Consider the following 19,684-nt stretch of genomic DNA (forward strand, 5'->3'; position numbering starts at 1 on the left):
TGATAATATTTATTTATTTATTATTCATAAGTGTGGGATACAAAGTTTTTGCCAGATCAATGCTGCATAGATTGTAACCACATTTCATATTTTATTCCATTGAATGTTATTTTAATACATTTTTGGGTTGAAAGAGGAATAAAATTATTTGTCCTCTTTGCGTGTTCCAAAATTTGAAGACAGATTTAATGTAAGAAAAAACATCTTTGCAAAAATGATTTTTTAATCTAACAGAGATCTCTGGACACTCAAACAGCCTCTAATTCATCACTTAAACAGGTGGGATTCAGAGCGTCGAAATGTGTCTCTGTACAATGGCTTCTTATAGTTAAAAGACCTCCTCTTTTATTTGTAGACAAAACATATCTCTGGGTACTTTTCCATGAGCAGATGGCGAAAACAGAGTCAGGAGTGCGTGTTCGAAACAGATTCTGTTCTCAAGGACCAAATGTGTTTTCGCACAAAGCGCTGAGAAGGAACTTTTTAGACTAAATAGTATGTCCCAGCTTAAGGTCAGATTATACCGAAATCAACACCATCTGCTCTGCACAGGACACAAAACATTTCGACAAGGTTAATATAAAGAATTAAAATGTTAATAATGTGTAACAATGGTTAATATAGGAAATGAAGAATTAAAAATGTTATAATATCTATCAGTGTTAAACACTGTAAAATTGATTTTGCATCATATATGTGATCTTTAAACAAAGCTTTATGTTTCTTGGGGTTACGTAGCTCTCCCAGAAGTACGGTGTCCATATTTGCGGAGAAGGAGGAGAATATGAAACCTTTACCCTAGACTGTCCCCTCTTCAAAAAGAGGCTCGTGATGTGAGTATTGCCATTCGGATCTTCCACTTTACAGTACCATCTTTATCTTTATTTGACTGATTTTTACCAAGAGAAGATAGAGTGCAACAAGAAAACAGAGTGCTGCAGAAAAGTGGAGATTGCGGAGTGTGATGCTGCGCGTTCTGGGCCAAGGCACAGCTGCCCAGGTCGTAAATTGTCAGGTAGTCACTGGAAGTAGACATATTTAATCCACAAAGAGATTTAGGGCGGCAACAAAAATTTTAATACTGGCACGATGATGACTAAGCCGCTTCACCAATTAGCAACCACCAGTGTTTTGCATCTCTCGTATGGTTTTGGAGTCCTGGCTGCCCAAGTACAAAAAAAAAAACAGGGTTGCCGTGGTAATGAGACACATTTTATCCAAAGGGAGACTGAGGGCAAGCGCTGCAGCAAAGTGGAGACTGTGGGTGGCAGTACAGAGATGAGGTGGATGATGAATGTTCTCCACCAATGAGTGGCTTACATCGCTCATTTTGCAGTACCTTTCTAATGGAAAAAAAATTGTGGAGTAAGTCCTGTGTAGTGTTTTTGTTGACTTTTTATTAACACTAATTGGAGACACTAACCTTTGTTTTAAACCCCAATTTGAAACCCTATCCCTGACTCGAAACCTTAACTGCTGTTCCTTCATGTGTCGCAGCGATGCATCGGAGACGGTGATCCACTCCGCGGACGCGTTCGCGCCAGTCGGCTACCTGCGCTTCACCGCCATGCACACGGAGAGCAAAGCCAGCGTGAGTACAACCGAGCTGTTCTGGCAGATGAGATCGATGCTCTTCGACACGAAGCCGTGAACTTGACAAAAAAATTAACAATACAGAATTTTGTCCCTCTTTGGTGTTCATTGCTACCAAAGCACTCGCAGGGCAAAACAAATAGAAGAACAAAAGCCTTTGGTGTGTGATAACTTTGCTCAGGAGGAGAGGAGGAGCACGGAACCGGAGGCGAGGGTTCAGATCATCTTCCAGAGGGGCCGCTCTTTTAGATACTCTTTCTCTGGCTCTCCTCTCTCTCCCTCCTCCAGCCCCACATGGCCTACTTTGACGTCTGCAATATTCACTGCTGCCCGAAACTAGGCCCAGCTTAATAAACATGTCCCCTCACATTAGGCCGCTTTGCATTCAGGTAGTAGGCTAAGTGGGCGCGGGCAGGGTTTGCAGGGATGCAGCGTTTTTTTTTGTTGTTGTTTTTTTTTTTTTTGTGCTTAATCAGGAGAAGCTCAAAGAAAAGAGCTGCAGGGTTGTGGCTTTTTTTTTTTTTTTGCTTACTTTTAAAAGAACATTCAATTGAACGATCCCTGTATTATCATCGGGGAGCCGTTATGGATATAAGAATCTAATTTGGTTTTCCGCTTCAACATACTACTGTGGGACGCTGTGAAAACCACGCCACATTGAATGCATCAGTTAAAGCAAGACATGCTAAACAAAAACAATGGAAAAGAAGGTTCTCCTGTATTTACTTAAAGCCATAAACGGTCAAATATTGTTCATGAGTAGATTAAGAGTGGCTGAAGCAAAGTGGCAGTTGGGGAGTGTGAATATACAATAACAGACTGGGATAGTGTTTATTTTATTGCAATAATTAATCAAAACGAGTAGATTGTTTAGAGACCTTGTGTGATTTGAATTTTTCCCAAATCCTTAGAATTTCAGCCTGTCAAACATTAACTATTCTCAGTTTGTAAATACCGAATTGCAAATAGTCTCACATTCACAACTAAGCTCACAAACATCACGTGACCAAACCCAGTAAAACAGATGAACTGTGATTGGTCATTACTTGAGCCCTTACGCACTGTGTTGTCCTTTTCAGTCGACAGCAAGTGGCAAAATGGCCGCCCCCTGAGAAAGATAACAACAGGTGGATTCTGCTGCTTAAATCATGTTCCACAATAAAGATCAGAATGCTGTTTAGAGTAGTGGGCTTGCATAGAACATACCGGTACTACTGGAAAGAACATTTTTGATTCTACTTTTCTAAGTAGCCTTGTGGCATCTTAGGATGTTACGGAAATAACATTTCTTAGTAATGTACGAAAGCGGACTTGGTGTTTGATTAAATGTAAGAGAACATGCGTTCCGCTTTTTGTTGCCTGCTGCGTGTCTTCATGTTGTGTTGTGCATTGTATTTGTGGGGGGCGGTGGGGAAGGGGGGGGGTGGTTGTTATGGACAGAAAACATACCCCCGTCGCACACCACCCGTGACCCCGCAGCCTCGCACCCTGAAGCTATATATTTCCCCCCCCCCCATCACATCACACGCCATCCCACCCACAGCCCCTGCCCCACCCCAAGGATGCTGGGGGAAGAGCAGGAAGATCCAGGGATAGTAGAGGCGGCAGGGGGGGGGAGCCAACCAGGGGAGAACCTGCCCCGGTTCAGCCTTCTGAAGCTCTTCTCGTCAGGGTGACAGATCGGCGGTGACACCAGCACTAGAGGAGACGGCACCAGGCTCAGGGGGTGGGGACGGACCGCCGTCATTTGCCCTCCGTTAATGCTAGTCAAGCTATTTTTCATGCTGGCAAGGAGAGGAGAGGGGCTGACGTATAATTAATTTGATTATCTTATGGCCTAATGCAGTTGACAGCAGATGAAGGGGGGGGGGGGGGGTGGTAGGGGTGAATGAGTTTTGGGCATGGTGACGGGGGGTGTGGATGAAATATGAAATATGTATTTAAATGCAGCGGCCGTATTAGCAGCGGGGTTTGGCAGGTAATACGCATGCCTTGAGAGAATGCTAATGATTTGTTATTTAAAGGCGACGCCAAAAGATAGACAAAAAACACAGCACCCGCGTGGTCGTCACATTTGACTGACAGCCGGCGTGATTGAATCTATGCTCTCCCAACACAAGTATGTCAGTGCCTCGTTTCCATATTCATTCACCTTCAAGTTACATGTGCCCGGACCCTCAAAAGACTGACACGCGTTGAAAAGGTTGAGTAATTATGCGGCGTTTTGTCTGCTCTGGCCTCATGTACCCCCCCCTCTTCATACACACTCTCACCCCTAATGGCAGGAAGCGGTGGCGCGAGCTGTGGCCCGTGCTCGTTGTCCTTGCCAGAGCGCCATTGACAAGATGACGGAGGAGGCGGAATATGCTGATGAAGCCACAGACGACCACCATCAGCGGCGACAATTTACATCAGACGCTGACCTTAGTTGTCAGCAAGGCCACGGTGAGATTCGCTCATTGTTCCAGCATGCGTGCAGACGTGTTTTTATGTCTACAGTACACATGCGTGTATATGGAAAGGCGGGGGGGGGGGTGAGGTGGGTGGGGGCGATGTCACATGATATCCGTGTGCGTTCCCCGGATCTGTGTCATGAGCATCGCGATGCCGCCCTGTTTGAGTGACTGCTTGACAGTCGGTGCATTTCTATCACCTCCATGCATCTATGCATGGATGACCTGATGCATAGAACACGTAAGGTCATCCCAAAAAACCCAACCTAGATCCTTATTTAGATTCAGGATCCTTGAAAGAATTTATTTATTTATTTTTTTGCTTTGAGGATGACTCACTGGATTTGCTCAAGAAGGGTACAAATAACAATACACATAGCGAGAATTAATTAGCATTTTCTCTCCCTTGCAATCAAAGTCCGGATTTTGCACACTACACATTACGCAAACCTCCCAAATACACTAAATATTGTAACAAAATATTGTAAAACACTCAAATGTTTCCAAAAATTATCCGCAATAAATGAAATCCGAAAAGTAGTTAGCTTTATGTTTTACATTTATATTAAATGTTTTAAGGCTCTAAAACACCTCACCACACAACTTATACACTTTTTTCAATGAGGCATTTACATGTTTTCACATTTCTCTCGTTTAAACATTCTCAATGGTCAAACCTTCATAAATTTGATCAAATAGGTACATTACTGTAAAAGAAATGCATGAAAAATTTCAGTAAAAAAATCTGCAAAACAGCGAAGGCGCGAAAAGTGGCAACACTGTATAACATTTTAATTACTTATTAAATCAGAATTGTATGCTGCCAAATATTGGAATCTATGTGGGACTTTAAAAAAAAAAGAAATCAATCGGGCCCTCGTCTATGTCCAACCTGCTAACCCTCTCCTCTTCCTCCATGTTTCATGCACTCCCCGCAGATGTGCCTCCATCCTGCTCTTCCAGAACTTCCCGGGGTTATCAGTGGATTTCTGGCATCAACGGGCTGCAAAGCCAAGACGCCGGGATCCAGGGCCAGACAGCGGCAGCTTTTGTACTCTTGAAAAGTAAGTAAAGGAACCGCAGCAAGTGTTTATGCTCCTCTCTGTATTGTCACTTTTCAATTTACGTTTGCAATATCTGGTCAGCCAAGTGGGCCAAGCAGATTCCATGTGTGGTTCTAAACCAGAAGCTCTCATTGATTGGGTGGATTTGTTATTGTTGTAGCATTTAGCGATGTCTAGTAATGTCATAATTAAACACCCATGCTAATGCGAGCTAACCATAGTTTCATCATTTCCGTTCATTTCAATGAGGAAGGTTGATTTGAGATACAAGCGTGCTCACAGAACAACTTTAACTCGCATCGCAAGGCGCTTTTCTGTTAGCTAAAGCTCTTACTACTACTGAGGGTCTTCTCTGAGTACAACACACATTGCTAACATTAGCTCACCTTGTTCAGGTACATGTACATGCAAGTTTTGGACACAGTCAGCATGCGTGAGGTGTAGCGACAAAGCCCGACTGAGGTTCCCAAGTTTAAAGCGCTCGACAGCCCAGCGGGAAACCCAGGCCTTGTGTCAGATGCTACGTCGGCTCGCTAGAGCGGAATAGCAAACAGCGACCTCTCCGCCAATACAAGGACACGCTCTTCCAGACGCTTCCACAACGCAGGCGTCCAAACAGTGCAGTCACGTTGGGCGGGGTTATCATTGTTGCCCTGCAGATGTTTTCAAGTGAGCGCTTTTTGCAGTCTATCTGTAGTTCCACCCGCTCTCTCTCGCTCTCTTGCCGCCGTTTTCTTTTTTGATGGAGAAAGAGGAGCGAAAGATGAAAAGCATATTTAATGTTTATCGCGGTGCTGGGCTGAACTGCCTGCACAGCGTCGAGACAATATTAAACAAGTTAATATTTAATGAACGGCCTCTTTGTATGAGGATGAAGTAGCTGGAGACGGTGGTGTTGGCAAAGGCAAAACAAACTTGAAGCTCTTTCAAATGATTGCAAGGGGAGACTTGGCTTTGAGCGCTTTTTTTTTTTTGGTGTTGAGCCTGTGTTTGCACTCGACATGCACGCACGCTGCGCACGCTTACGGGGAGGGACAAACACCATTAGCGCTTTACTGCGGCTTCAGTCATGTTAAAAATACATCAACAAAACGATCTTCAGCACAAAGCCGATGCTTTGCAAATGCACAGGTTGGCTTTAGTGCGAAGCACTTGCCTCAAGGAACCACACATCCACCAAAACAAAAGTTGAATCACGCATACTTGCACTGTAGAGCACATTGTTTGAGCTTATCTTCAAACCAAATTGCTTAAACTGACCATTAATAAGTTGTTTTGTTGTGTTTTGTTGCTACCCGGTTAATAACATGTCCACATTTTTTTCTCTCAAAAATGTCTTTGTTAAGAATCAACAAAAATACTTTACTTTTTTCCCTGAAAAATATGAAGAAACTCAAAATTGGTGGTAAAAAATGAATTCAAATCATGGAGATGTTTTTTTATTGGACAATGACGGTAATTAAATCTGTGTCTGTAATATTTTATAACTTTTTCATACAATAAAAAAACACACACATTTGTTCATGTTTTGCTGGCATATGTACACACTGTCTTTGGTCAGTAAAAAGCATGACTATTAAACCCCCATTTATATATATATATATATATATATATATATATATATATATATATATATATATATATATATATATAAAAATCGACAACAAACAAACTTTGCTTTATTTTTGGGATGAAAATAAATAAATCTCCCCCAAAAATATATCCCCCCAAAAATACTTTTCTTTATGTTTAAAAAAAATTGCATACTCTACATGCATGTTTTCTGTTGAACAGCGACAAAATGACCATAATCTGTATGTATTGTAAAAATTATTTGACAATTGAAACAATTTGGTGTTTTTGAGTATAAAGGGAAAAAAAGTGAAGACACATGCTATAATTAATATATTATTAATATAAATAAAATAAAATAAAAAGCATTTTTAGCTAAATTAAACAACAAAACTGAATTTATTTTAAATGTTTTGGATACAAACCCCAAAAAAAAAAGGGAAACTTTCATAATGATGATTCACACTGCTGCTTCGTGTGTCCAGGTCAGCTGGATGCCAAAGGCTGGAGCACGAAGGACATTGTCCTGGTTCACCTGTATGTGAGCAGCATGGCGGACTTTGGTCCACTCAACGCCGTGTATAAGAACCACTTCACCACCAACCCTCCTGCCAGGTACAAACACATCACATCTCCAGGCCAAACCATACCATATTGAGCGTGTTTTTTGTATAACACTCCGTTTGTCATCCAGGGTGTGCGTCCAGGCCTCGCTGCCTCCTGGCCATTTGCTGCAGATGGACTGTCTCCTCCATAAATGGACCGAGCCGGCTGCGGAGGACTGCTTTCATCGGAGAGAAGCGCTGCATGTGCAGAGTCTATCTCACTGGGCCCCGGCCAACATTGGGCCCTACAGCCAAGCCCTCAGGGTAAGAAGGCTACACTTTGAGGCCCACCCCTTGACAAAATGTGGGTACTGGATAGGATGGTGTTTAATGGTGGTTGAATTGGCTTTTGGAATTATTATTATTATAATAATAATAATAATAATAATAATAATAATAATAATAAAACATACACACAGGTGTATGGTACACATTCACGGTAAGTTTCCAGGCCTTAATTCATTTTGATTGGCTGTTTACTTGGGTGCTGCTGCTGTTTTGATTAGCGACAGAGTACAGAAGAGCTCATCAGTTCAACTTTTGAATGTCTATGTGTGAACATGGGCAGCTGTGTTGTATGATCATCACAGTTCCATTATTGAAATGGAGCCATTTATTTGAGGGAGGGTGTGTATTTGTCAAGGGTAGATAATGCACCCAGTGACTAATTGGGGTACAGCATCTATTATATAATACAATAAAATATAATATATAATATTTGTGTTTATTGTTGCTGTCCATTGAAGTATATACTGTATCTAAGGTTGTGATTTCTATTTTATTTTATCCAAAAATATATGTTGATTGTAATTTATTTAAAATTACAAAATACAATAATTTAAAAAGTTAATTAAAGTTCTAATACATTTGGTTGGTGGGAAGTTTACATAAAAATGATGGTGAGAAGTATATCTACTTGTATAAGTGTTGCATTTTTATAGGAACAGTTTTTTTGCTTTTTTCCTGACATGTCTACGATACTTTTGGATTTAAAAAAATATATAAAAAATTGGGGGGTTGTAGTGACACTTATTCAGCTGGAAAACAGTCCAATTATAAATATACTTTAAATACAAACATTTTTAACTCATTGACTTACCATAACTTTCTCCTTGTTTTTAAGTGACACATCACAGACTGGAGTTATAATTGTTGCGTTTGTGTTCTGGTTTGCAAAAAGCATAACGTCAAATTGGTAGACAAATGCAGGGATTTAGAGGATCTTCGTGGACGTTCCCATGATGCGTAGTTACATGATGCTTTTTATGTATTCGCCTCCGTTGCTGTTTATGTGTGCTGTAGCGTATGATTGTGGTTTTGTATGATTCTGTATTTTGTCCCTCACCGTCGGAAGTGTGTCTCCATTTTTGTCACTCGGTGCCCAGAAAGAATGTCACATCCCAACGTCAGAGCTGCGGGAAGTGCGGTGCCGCGGTTGAGCGCTTGCCCCTGCATTTTTTTGGGTTGTTTACTCAGTGTCTAATATTCAGGATTACGCTTGTCAAGGTACTGTCAACAAGGATAGTGTCCATCTCCTGCACGCTGTCCTTGATGCCGCTGCCAAAGCTGCGTATGAGTTAGAACACGTGTGGATTAGCTATTCGCTTAGATGCTTTGACAGAGCGTATGGCTGTGACTCAACACAGCTCGCAGACTCGGGCGCACTTTGGATTCCTGAGATCTCGAGCCCGGAGAGTTGTTGCAATGTTGGATTTACTTGAGAGCCCGCTTACGTGACACTGTTTATAAACTATGTTGTATTTTGTGCCGTGTGTTATGCTTTGAAATTGTAAAGACACACGTTCAGCATCCGAGGGAATCTGCGTATGTGCATGTTATGGTTGCTTTGTTTTCCAAAATCCATTCCTAAACACGGGGTTGTAAAATGTAGTAGTCTACATCCTCACTCATGTTGCTGCCTATTGTCAAAAAGTACAAACAGATAGACTTAAATGTATGATGCTGGTTGCGGAGCACCCAAAGTCCTTGAAATTTACCAGCTAGCCATTTATAGGCCAGCAAAAGAAGCTATTGTAGGAGTCAAAGTTAAGTTAAAGTAGAGCTAAAGGTGTAAAACCGGTCAGAATATTCAAATCAGAATCATTTACTTGAAAAAAAAAAGGTGGCAGATAGCTAGCCAGTCAGCGGCTAGCGTAAGATGCTAACTTGGCAGTCTAGAGATTCACTCATACTGCGATAGACTTAAATGTATGATGCTGGTAGCAGCGCACCCAAATTCCTTGAAATTTACCAGCTAGCCATTCATAGGCTAGCAAAAGAAGCTATTGTAGGAGTCAAAGTTAAGTTAAAGTAGAGCTAAAAGTGTAAAACCGGTCAGAATATTCAAATCAGAATCATTTACTTGAAAAAAAAGGTGGCAGATAGCTAGCCAGTCAGCGGCTAGCGTAAGATGCTAACTTGGCAGTCTAGAGATTCACTCATACTGCGATAGACTTAAATGTATGATGCTGGTAGCAGCGCACCCAAATTCCTTGAAATTTACCAGCTAGCCATTCATAGGCTAGCAAAAGAAGCTATTGTAGGAGTCAAAGTTAAGTTAAAGTAGAGCTAAAGGTGTAAAACCGGTCAGAATATTCAAATCAGAATCATTTACTTGAAAAAAAAGGTGGCAGATAGCTAGCCAGTCAGCGGCTAGCGTAAGATGCTAACTCGACAGTCTAGAGATTTACTCATACTGCGATAGACTTAAATGTATGATGCTGGTAGCAGAGCACCCAAATTCCTTGAAATTTACCAGCTAGCCATTCATAGGCTAGCAAAAGAAGCTATTGTAGGAGTCAAAGTTAAGTTAAAGTAGAGCTAAAGGTGTAAAAGCGGTCAGAATATTCAAATCAGAATCATTTACTTGAAAAAAAAGGTGGCAGATAGCTAGCCAGTCAGCGGCTAGCGTAAGATGCTAACTTGGCAGTCTAGAGATTCACTCATACTGCGATAGACTTAAATGTATGATGCTGGTAGCAGCGCACCCAAATTCCTTGAAATTTACCAGCTAGCCATTCATAGGCTAGCAAAAGAAGCTATTGTAGGAGTCAAAGTTAAGTTAAAGTAGAGCTAAAGGTGTAAAACCGGTCAGAATATTCAAATCAGAATCATTTACTTGAAAAAAAAGGTGGCAGATAGCTAGCCAGTCAGCGGCTAGCGTAAGATGCTAACTTGGCAGTCTAGTGATTCACTCATACTGCTAGCCAGTCAGCGGCTAGCGTAAGATGCTAACTTGGCAGTCTAGAGATTCACTCATACTGCTCTCTCTTGTCAAACATATTGGGGGAAAAAATGACACTAAGCAAGATGTTTGTAAAAAAATATATATATAATTGGTTAACAAGTAGCCTGTCCGTGTCTAACATTGTAAGCTAACATAGCAGCTTGCGTCATCACTCACAGTGGTTCTTCTTGTCAAACCTCACAAACCGATGGATTCAAATGCACAGCAGTTGCAGATCTTGCAGATCAAAGTTGTTCATGAAAAGTTGGCTGCCAATCAGCGGCTAATGCAATAACCTAACTTTGCAGTCTCATTGTAATTATACTGAGACTAAAATTGACAACATCAGTCAGAGAAGATCATAAAAGTCCAACGTTCACAGTTAAATTAGCACAAATTTTAGTTTTTGTCGGCACACGATGTCTCAGAAAATACTACAATCATAATTATCTGGTCTCAATTTAATTACATATTGATTTACTCTGATTGATTAAATCTGCGCCTCTTTAGTTGACGGCAAACTTGATATACTCATAGGAACGGCGAAAGACAGCTCTGCCATCTAATGGAAGAACATTTAATTGTTCTGCCTGTCACCGGATAGAGAGCAATATAGATGAACAAAGATACATTCATTTTGAATACTGTACTGTAATAAATAAATTACAATTACCTGCGGTACACCCGATAATCTATAACTGCATACTAATGTGTCACACGGCACAGTGGTTGGGAATTACTGGTCTAAATGAATCAAGTCTGCTGTGGAAATAGACTCTCATCCTTGGAAAACTGTGGACTTTTTTCACCCTCACCCTGCTGTTAATGATCATTCCCATTCCAAGACATCTGAGAAAACAATGCAAGGAGTCTTGCTTGTTCATCAGCTCCTCCTCGCCGCAATGATTTCATTTGATCAAAAACATGCGTGAAGGCGCTCTTCGGTGCAACGGGGGATAATTTTTTTTTTTACATATTGATACAATTAGCTCCTCTCTTGTAACCTGTCAACAGCACCTCCGTCTTAGTGACACTCTTTTTTTTTTTGGCGGCCGTCGCCATGCTGACGTGGCTGCAGCAAATAGCAGAAAGTTGTGTTACCAAAGAACCTGAGGTTGTAAGAGAATCAGCATTCAAAAAAAGTACCAACCTTTTGAAGGAGGTTGATGCAATTATGGAACAAATATGTGATGGTAATTGAGTAGAATTTCCACTTGAGGGATAATAGTCATTATAATACATTCAATATATAAAAATGTAATTAAATTCATTTTCTTCAGAATAATGTAATATGATTACAGTAGGAAATATGCGCCTGGACAATTTGGGGGAAATTGCGATTATTCCAAATATTGCCATTGGGATTTTTTATGGGATTTTTCTCTCTCTCTCAGTAAATCTATGCGGTCATCGACATAGTAATTGCAAATCATCAAAAATCAATCCAAATCAAATATTTTATTCTCCAAATGAAGCAATCAACTTTTATAATCTGTAAATTGCTATACTTTTGCTATCTCATTAAAGCTATACGAGTCGTCCACATGGTTCAATCCATCAGAAATCGTCCGAATTTTTTTTAAGATAAGCATTGGTGGAACTTTAAGGCCCCACTGTTTAAAACCTCGTAAAGAAATTTCTCACTCATCACATTAGCTCGCATCTCACAGCCCGGCCTCTTATTATTGCTCATAAAGATCTCAACAGGTGTGTCGATGATCCATACAAACTCATCATCTGTTTGCCCCATAACATTCTTTCAATAAGAGAAGCTGTAATACATCAGCATCCTTTTAAAAGCGCGCTCTTGTAAATCCCGCGGTTGAAACGAGATACCAAAGAACATCCACAGTCGTGTTTCTTCCGTGTGGTTTGGGGTTCTTTATTGCATTCCAACCCCCGTCGCTCTCGTTGCGCTTTCCCGGCACTCTTGGCTTCCATTTCCAAAAAAACCCTTGTAGACATTTGTCATAAACTTGCCTTGCTTCAAATCATTCAAACGCAAACTGCTGCAAAACCTCCGCCAAGGCAAACAATTTTCATTTGCATTAGTGTGAGATTATAAATTCACAAGTCTTCGAACTTCAGACTGTTTGCTGCTGTTACCTCGTTATTGAATAAAAGTATGTCGCTGTCCATGTCGTCATTTGAATTCTTAAAAAGAAAAATCAACAGGCACACCGTTGTTTTCTCCAAACGAATCTGGGTTTGACAAGCTCCATGCATGTCACACATGTCTACCTAATGGTGGTATTCAGCCAATACTGTTTAGAACCACGCACACACATATTTGATTTTTAAAATATAAAGATAGGCCATGTAATTTGTAGCTGAGGTAAAGAAAAAACGTTTTTGTAAAAAATGTATATGCAAAGCATAAAATGGTCTATTTTACTAATCAATCATTAATTCTCATTAATTGTAAATGTTTACAATACTGTACTTATAATTAACCAGCCATACAATAAAATAGATAAATATGAATTGTAAAAGCACATGATACCATGTTGATTAGCGTTGGCACATGATGGACGCCAGACCTTCAAAGTTGTCAACCAGCAGCCCGCCCTGTCATGCATAATGTCAAGTCCTGACATATTTTACTCGGTTTTTGATTTAAAGAATGAATTAACCTTTATGTTGTCAAATCAGGACTATGGTAACAAAATTGTATGTTATGCCTTTAAGGGTCTTCACTTTACCTGATTCGCATTCATCATTTCTCAGCCTGTTTGCATCAAACCATCTTCGCCATTAATTGTTTTCGTTGTCTTATCAGAGATCCAATTGCAAATGTGCCCGCCAATTGTGTCGGACAGCATTTGCATAATCCAATTAAGATGCTTTACCGCTTTAGTGCATCCATCAATTAACCGACTAACCAAAGAGGGTGACGTCAAACTGCCACTTAAACCAAAAGCGGAGCAATAAAAGTTTCATAGCCGAAGCTTTTAAACAATTCCGCCCAATTAGTGCAATAGAAGCATGCGTCTACTGAACCCTTTTCTTTAGCCGGGGGTGGGAGGGCACCCCCCTCCCCTCCCCCCCCCACCACATTTTTTTTTTTTAAGTTCATCCAAATGGTGAGTGATAGTCGACAACCTTGTGGGGAGCCGGCGTGCGCCAAGCCACAATATAATTTACATTGCCTTTTTCTGTTCATGAGCAAACAATAGCGTAACATTATCTTGAGTATTATCTTCAGCTTTAGACCAATAAACAAGTGTAAAGTGTGTTTTTATTTTTATTTGCATTTTTCCTCTCATTTTATAATATAAATGGTGAATACAGTGGTTAACTTCTCTTTATACTAAGATGGCTGATGAAAAATGAGTCCCGGAATGCTCGAGTCTGAAAAGTTGTCGTCACTCATTTTAACACACGCTTGTTTTCCTTTTCGGAATACCGGAATGAAGTGCGATGACATGGACCTTTTGTCCGAATACTTGTTGAGTGACGTTCAGGTTGACGACTGATTGGCTTCCCACCTGCGTATACTGTCTCGCGGATGCCATCCGATACTCAAACACCGAGGTCAAGTGACTTTCCTTGAAGTGGACACGCACCAAAGCCACTCATCAAACGCAGTGAGACCTCACCAAACTGGTGTGTCGTGTGACAGAGCGCTTGGTGAAGCAGCGTGTGGCTCATTCTCGTAAACTCTGGTCCATTGTATGCTCAAAGTTTAGTGTGAGTGTAATGAACTTCATGTCCTTGTCTTTAGAGTTGGTGAAGCAGAATGTGGCTCATGTATACATAATCACATATTAAAGGAATTGGAATATTTTCCGTTGCCCGTTTTAAAGTTAGGAGTCGTAGAAGTACCTAAACTATAACATTTCAACTGGATCTCATCCAGACTTGTCATTTACCAGCGACTTGAATTTGACATACCACCTAGTTCGTTCCTATTGTGACAATCCTAAAATGGCATTTTCAACTCATTGACTTTGCACATGACAGAGGAAGACTTACGCCTTGGCGGAGGTCTGCTTTCAGTTATCTCGCCTCCCGCAAACATGCTTGTGTAATTAAGTCCCGGGATTGGAATCCCCTTCTTGCTCGTTTGAGGCTTCCCAGTATGTACAGTACCGTATATCAGCGTCGACGTGGTTTTGAAGCGCCAGTCAACTCTGGAACCGATGGTCATCGTCTCACCCACAGTATTTCAAGGGGGGGGGATTTGTGTAGACCCCCCCCGCCCACCCGCCGCTCTTCCGCAGCCATCACCACGTGGTGGACACGGGCTGGTATTAGCATGTAGTGAGGACGTGTGGAGGGAATGGATGTGTCACAGTGCATCGTCTGTCAATGCGGTGGGTTGCTTTCCGCTGCCACACTCCCGCTCATTAATGGGTTTGAACATGATTGCCTCTGAGGGGTTCTCCGTGTATTGTTATTGGTGCTTGACTGCCTCGGAAGCAAGAAGCGCAACAGACCCACATATCGCCCTATATTTAATTATTAATAGTATTATGTGCTGTACAGTTGCTAGTGGGACACGCTTGGCTAGTAAATGGCCACAACATGAGTTCTGTATGCACAATTGATGAGTTCTAATACAAGTGCTACATCACCAGTAATGAAATACTTGAATGTGATATAGTCAAGTTAGCATTTGTAAGATTCATAACTATCACGGTGATTTTCAGTTGAGCAATCAACAGGTTGTGGTTAGTGTGTATACATATAAAAATGTGTATATGTATTAGGGGTGTCAAAATGAGTGCGTTCATTTTGAATTAAAGTTACTTTAACACAACTCATTTTTATTAATTAATGACCGCCGCTTACTTGGTTGGAAAGCCTGTACTGGGGGTTTTCCAGTCACAACGCAAATCAAATTTAGCAGTAATAAATGTAATAATAATGCATATATTTGTGGAGGCTGGAGAAAAATGTGCAGAATTTCACAAGTTACTTCATGTTCAAAATTAGATAGCTCTTAATATTAAAAGAAAAATGTACTGAGCTGTTACCGTCTTACAAATGCAATTATGCCATCTAGTGGCAGAAAAATTACCTCAACACAAATCAATATCACACTCGTTTTTTACAGTACAGTACGTTTTTAATTTTAACTCATTTTGATGATTTATCATGAAAGCACTGTATCAATGTCTAAAAGATGCAGCCGTATTTCTTTCTAGTCACGTTTATGCTAACAAGAGTATGAAAAGTTATTGTACATTTTATTTATTTCATTTGCGATTAGTTGTGAGTTAACTATTGAAGACATGCGATTAATTATGATTAACAATTTTAATCGCTTGACACCGTATATTCATATAGAGAATGACACACACAAAAAACCTTTCTAAACTGCCGAAATGGACGTAGGTGTTCTTAATGTGTGTGTGACTAGTGAGGGTCAATGTAAGACCCGCATTCATGTTTGTTTGTATGCGGTTGAGTGGAGTAGAGGTTCACAGACACGCCAGTGTGTGTTTACGCCACCGCCGCTATCCGCCATGACACTCCCGCTATCAACAACGGCAAACACTCAGTCAAAACACGCCAATTATTTCCCATCCCTCCTATGTCTCCAGGATCAAGTTATTGGCTCCCTCGCCAGTCAAGGTCGGCTCCACATGATTATTTTTCCTTGCACGTTACAACAAGTGAAGAGGAAATGCATAGATACTGTAAAAAATAGAGTTCACTACCGTCGGCGTTGTGAAATGAGAGCGATATATGGCGGTACCATTACTATGGTAACTAGCTGATATATTCCGAGCTGCCTGCCTGTGTTTCTTACCCCTGCAGTGACAAGAGCTGACAGGGCCCAAACACACGCACACGCACGGAAGAGGGATGTTGAAGATGCGCCTAAATATACACGTGTGCTCAATACCAAACTAGCAATATGCCAGCACTGTATTTAATTTTTGGATGGAAAATGTGCTTTATTTACTTTTTAGGAAGAAATATTAAATGGTCTGTTAATAAATAATCACAAAAAGTTATCGCATTCAGACACAGAAGTTGGAGATGCTCAATTAATGTATTTATTGTTTTTTTGGGGGGAAAGGCATTTATTTTGTATTATTTATTTAGAAAAGGGGCAAAAACATTTTTTTTTTAAGAAATAAAATATGAAATCAAGTGAGAGAAAAAATGAGGACGATTAAGATGTGCTTTTTCAAATATACACTTATGGCCAATACAGACGGACCAATACAGCTTGTCATATTAAGGTGGGAGAGACGCTTTTTTTTTTTTGTCCCCCAAGAAGAAAGATTAAATTTGAGTATTTCCTTTTGCATAGTCTGTATGTTTTAATTCGTAGTTTGTTTGGAGAGCACAAGCTTAATGAAAAAGGTGCACAGAAAGACTAGCAAATGTAACGCTGATGCTGCTCAGGCCTTTTTTTTTTGTTTGTATTTTAGGAATTTGCTCCAGCAGCAGATGATGTATGTGATTATTATGCCCCAGTTCTGCGATTCCTTAAGTTGCGCACATTAAAAGTGACAGTCGCTGCCTCTGGTTAGAAATGATTATTATATCCACATGCAACAATATGCCAGCATTTCCATTTTTTTTTTTTTTGCAGCGCCACAGACGACTCAGACAAGATTAGCGTTTACTTCTTTTCTTTTTTTTGGGGGTTGGGGGGTTACTTGATCATAAATTGGACATGGAGGCAATTCGTCGGAGTGGGAACTTTTAAGCGCCGGGTAATTCATTTTTCAAATGCCACTCTCATTGGGTCGGCCTTCGCCGAGCTAAAAAAAAAAAAAAGGATGAATAATACACAGCTTGTATTTTTATGTTTCAGCATGTTGCCTTTTAATGTACATTTCTTATTGATGTTATGGATTTATCATTATGGGATGTCAGGGCCCCAAAGATTATGAAGTTAAAATGGATTCATTTCCATTTGGAATATTTTGAATGTTTTGGAGAGATTCAGTGCTTCTTTTCATATACGTATACATTTTTAGTACATTTCTCGTGTACATTTTGGGACGTTTTTTCCCCCATTCTATTACAATTTGAATGACCATTTACATATTTCAAATCATAACATAAAAACGATGGATTATTTTCGGCATTGAAATGTAGTTTGAAAGGTAAAAAAAAAAACTATTAAATATTGATTAAACATTTTATTTTATTAGTATACAGTATTTATAGCATTTGTGTACTGTGTATATATATATATATATATTTTAAGCATTTTTTTATTTTCCAATTTTAATTGATTTTGCCATTTGTATATTTAGTCATAACATACTTTTTGGTATTATAGTTCTTGTCAAACTGTTAAAAAAAAAAAGGAAAATAGCATCTCTTAAATAATATCTCCATTTACTTTGTATAAACATTTGATAGTGTATTTGATTTATATATATATATGCTATATTTTATTTAAAAATATATATATTATTATTATTACATAATATACTATTCATTTTTCTAACTTACTAAATGACCCCTCAAGAGGAAATTATTTTTTTTTTTATTACTGCACTTTATAGAATAGTATTTTTTTTTTCCCCCAATGTGTTCAGTTCTAACTAATACCAAGAAAACATAATAACAAATAGTCATTATTTTGATTGAGTATTTTCTGTATAACTATATTTATTGACATTGCTGTATCATAAATACAACAGATTCCTATGCAGTAATAATATGAAAAATGAATACAGGCAGTACTGGTGTTGCAGTTTTCCGCAGTACGGCCCACAAACAACCATTTACAGCTTTCTCAGTATTACTGCAATTCACTACTGGAATTTGGACTTTATTAAAATGAACATTTTGACTTTGGGCAACAAAAGAAAAATGTTTGATAGTCTCTTTTTGGCGCTATGCTTTTCATGCAGCCATACTGCCATCTGTCGAGACCAGGTGGTACTACACCCACTCCTGTCTGTTCTCAGCACTGTCTTTACTTTGTCCAAAACTCCATCTTTTTCATCAACAATTTTCAACTGTATTGTGTTTTTTTTTTTTTTATGTGATATGCTTGGAGTGTGCATTTCACAGTCTGTGCATTATAAACTACCAAAACTGTACAAAAAACAAGAAACCGACATGATAAGACGAGAGGAGAAGAAGTGGTCATAGACGGAAGACAGCAAGGGGGAGGGAGGGTTGAGGGCTGCCGTTTCATCATCATTCAATCAGACAAACATACCCCTCAAGCCCAAATGGCGAGACCCTCCGCGATTCTCTCGAATTAGGGAGATTAGCGGCAAAGCGCATAATGTAGGATGATGGAATTTGTCATCATTTGCATTGTCCTGGAAAGATCGGGCTTGATAGAGCGATGCGTGGCGGTGCTTGTCATGTCCCCACGGGCAGGTCACACACACACACACACACGCACGCACGCACACACAGCGAGCGAGCGAGGGAGGCTTGGCAGAAATGATTTTTGCGATATGTGCATCAGTCGTAAAAAGCCTCACAACCAATTTGTCAAAAGATCGGAGGTGGCGACAGTTGAAGGCAGCCGGGGCCATTTGCCTAACGCCATGAAAAAGCTTGCCCTTCCATCAGTCTGGCCCCAGTCATGTTTTAGCCGCTCTATTTATTCCATATAGGAAAGTAAGTGTGGGAATCGCAGAGTAACTTATGATGGAATTTTATTACAATAGAGTCTCATGATGAAGAAAGTCATGAGCGAAATATTGCAACTGTGGAATGAATACGAGGTCAGAATTGTAGAAAAACTCGTACCACCGTTTTGCAATATTTTTAATATTATAATATTTTTCTAACGATGTATGAAATAAATATTACAACGTTGGAAATAGAGCTGAGAAATACATCACCTTGACTTCAGAGACAAACCATTTATATAAATTATTATCTTCTTTATTTTCTTTTTTAGGTCTTCTGAGTACCGTATGTTTTGAGTTTTTTGGTCATGTCTGTGATGTCCGTTTTGTGTGTGTTGTGACAGAAGTATATTTGTTTTGTTTACATAGTCCTTGGTTTAGCTTGTCTGTCAGATTGTTTTTTGTTTGTTTTTTTTGGTTTGGTTTCTCGGGGTTGGTTATTTTTTTTGACGTTTGTCTTTTGTGCTATGAAAAAAAATCATGAGAAAATGTGTTCAAATAAAAAAATTTTTTTTTTTAAAGACTTCAGAGACACCTGTGAACAATTTTGATAAATAATCTTATTAAAGAAATAAAATAAAATTCAAAAAAATCCCCA

At 39.7% G+C, this 19,684-nt stretch overlaps 1 protein-coding gene across 3 annotated transcripts in view; it reads left to right on the top strand.

The window, feature by feature from the left end:
• dph6 (diphthamine biosynthesis 6) overlaps positions 1 to 19,684 on the top strand; it is a 78,745-nt gene that overhangs the window by 33,504 nt on the left and 25,557 nt on the right. For 2 of the 3 annotated variants that reach the window (XR_013291653.1, XM_077559937.1), the window contains exons 7-12: positions 739 to 833; positions 1,498 to 1,591; positions 3,879 to 4,038; positions 4,985 to 5,110; positions 7,168 to 7,297; positions 7,377 to 7,551. Coding sequence is in view for 2 of the 3 variants with exons in the window: in XM_077559937.1 (XP_077416063.1) it covers positions 739 to 833; positions 1,498 to 1,591; positions 3,879 to 4,038; positions 4,985 to 5,110; positions 7,168 to 7,297; positions 7,377 to 7,551 (780 nt within the window). In the remaining variant the exon portion in view is untranslated. Of the gene's footprint in view, positions 1 to 738; positions 834 to 1,497; positions 1,592 to 2,672; positions 2,800 to 3,878; positions 4,039 to 4,984; positions 5,111 to 7,167; positions 7,298 to 7,376; positions 7,552 to 19,684 lie in introns of those variants that run through there. The other variant, XM_077559938.1, reaches the window with a different exon arrangement.

This window comes from Vanacampus margaritifer, chromosome 1, assembly GCF_051991255.1.
Source record: "Vanacampus margaritifer isolate UIUO_Vmar chromosome 1, RoL_Vmar_1.0, whole genome shotgun sequence".
NCBI classification, from domain to species: Eukaryota; Metazoa; Chordata; class Actinopteri; order Syngnathiformes; family Syngnathidae; genus Vanacampus; species Vanacampus margaritifer.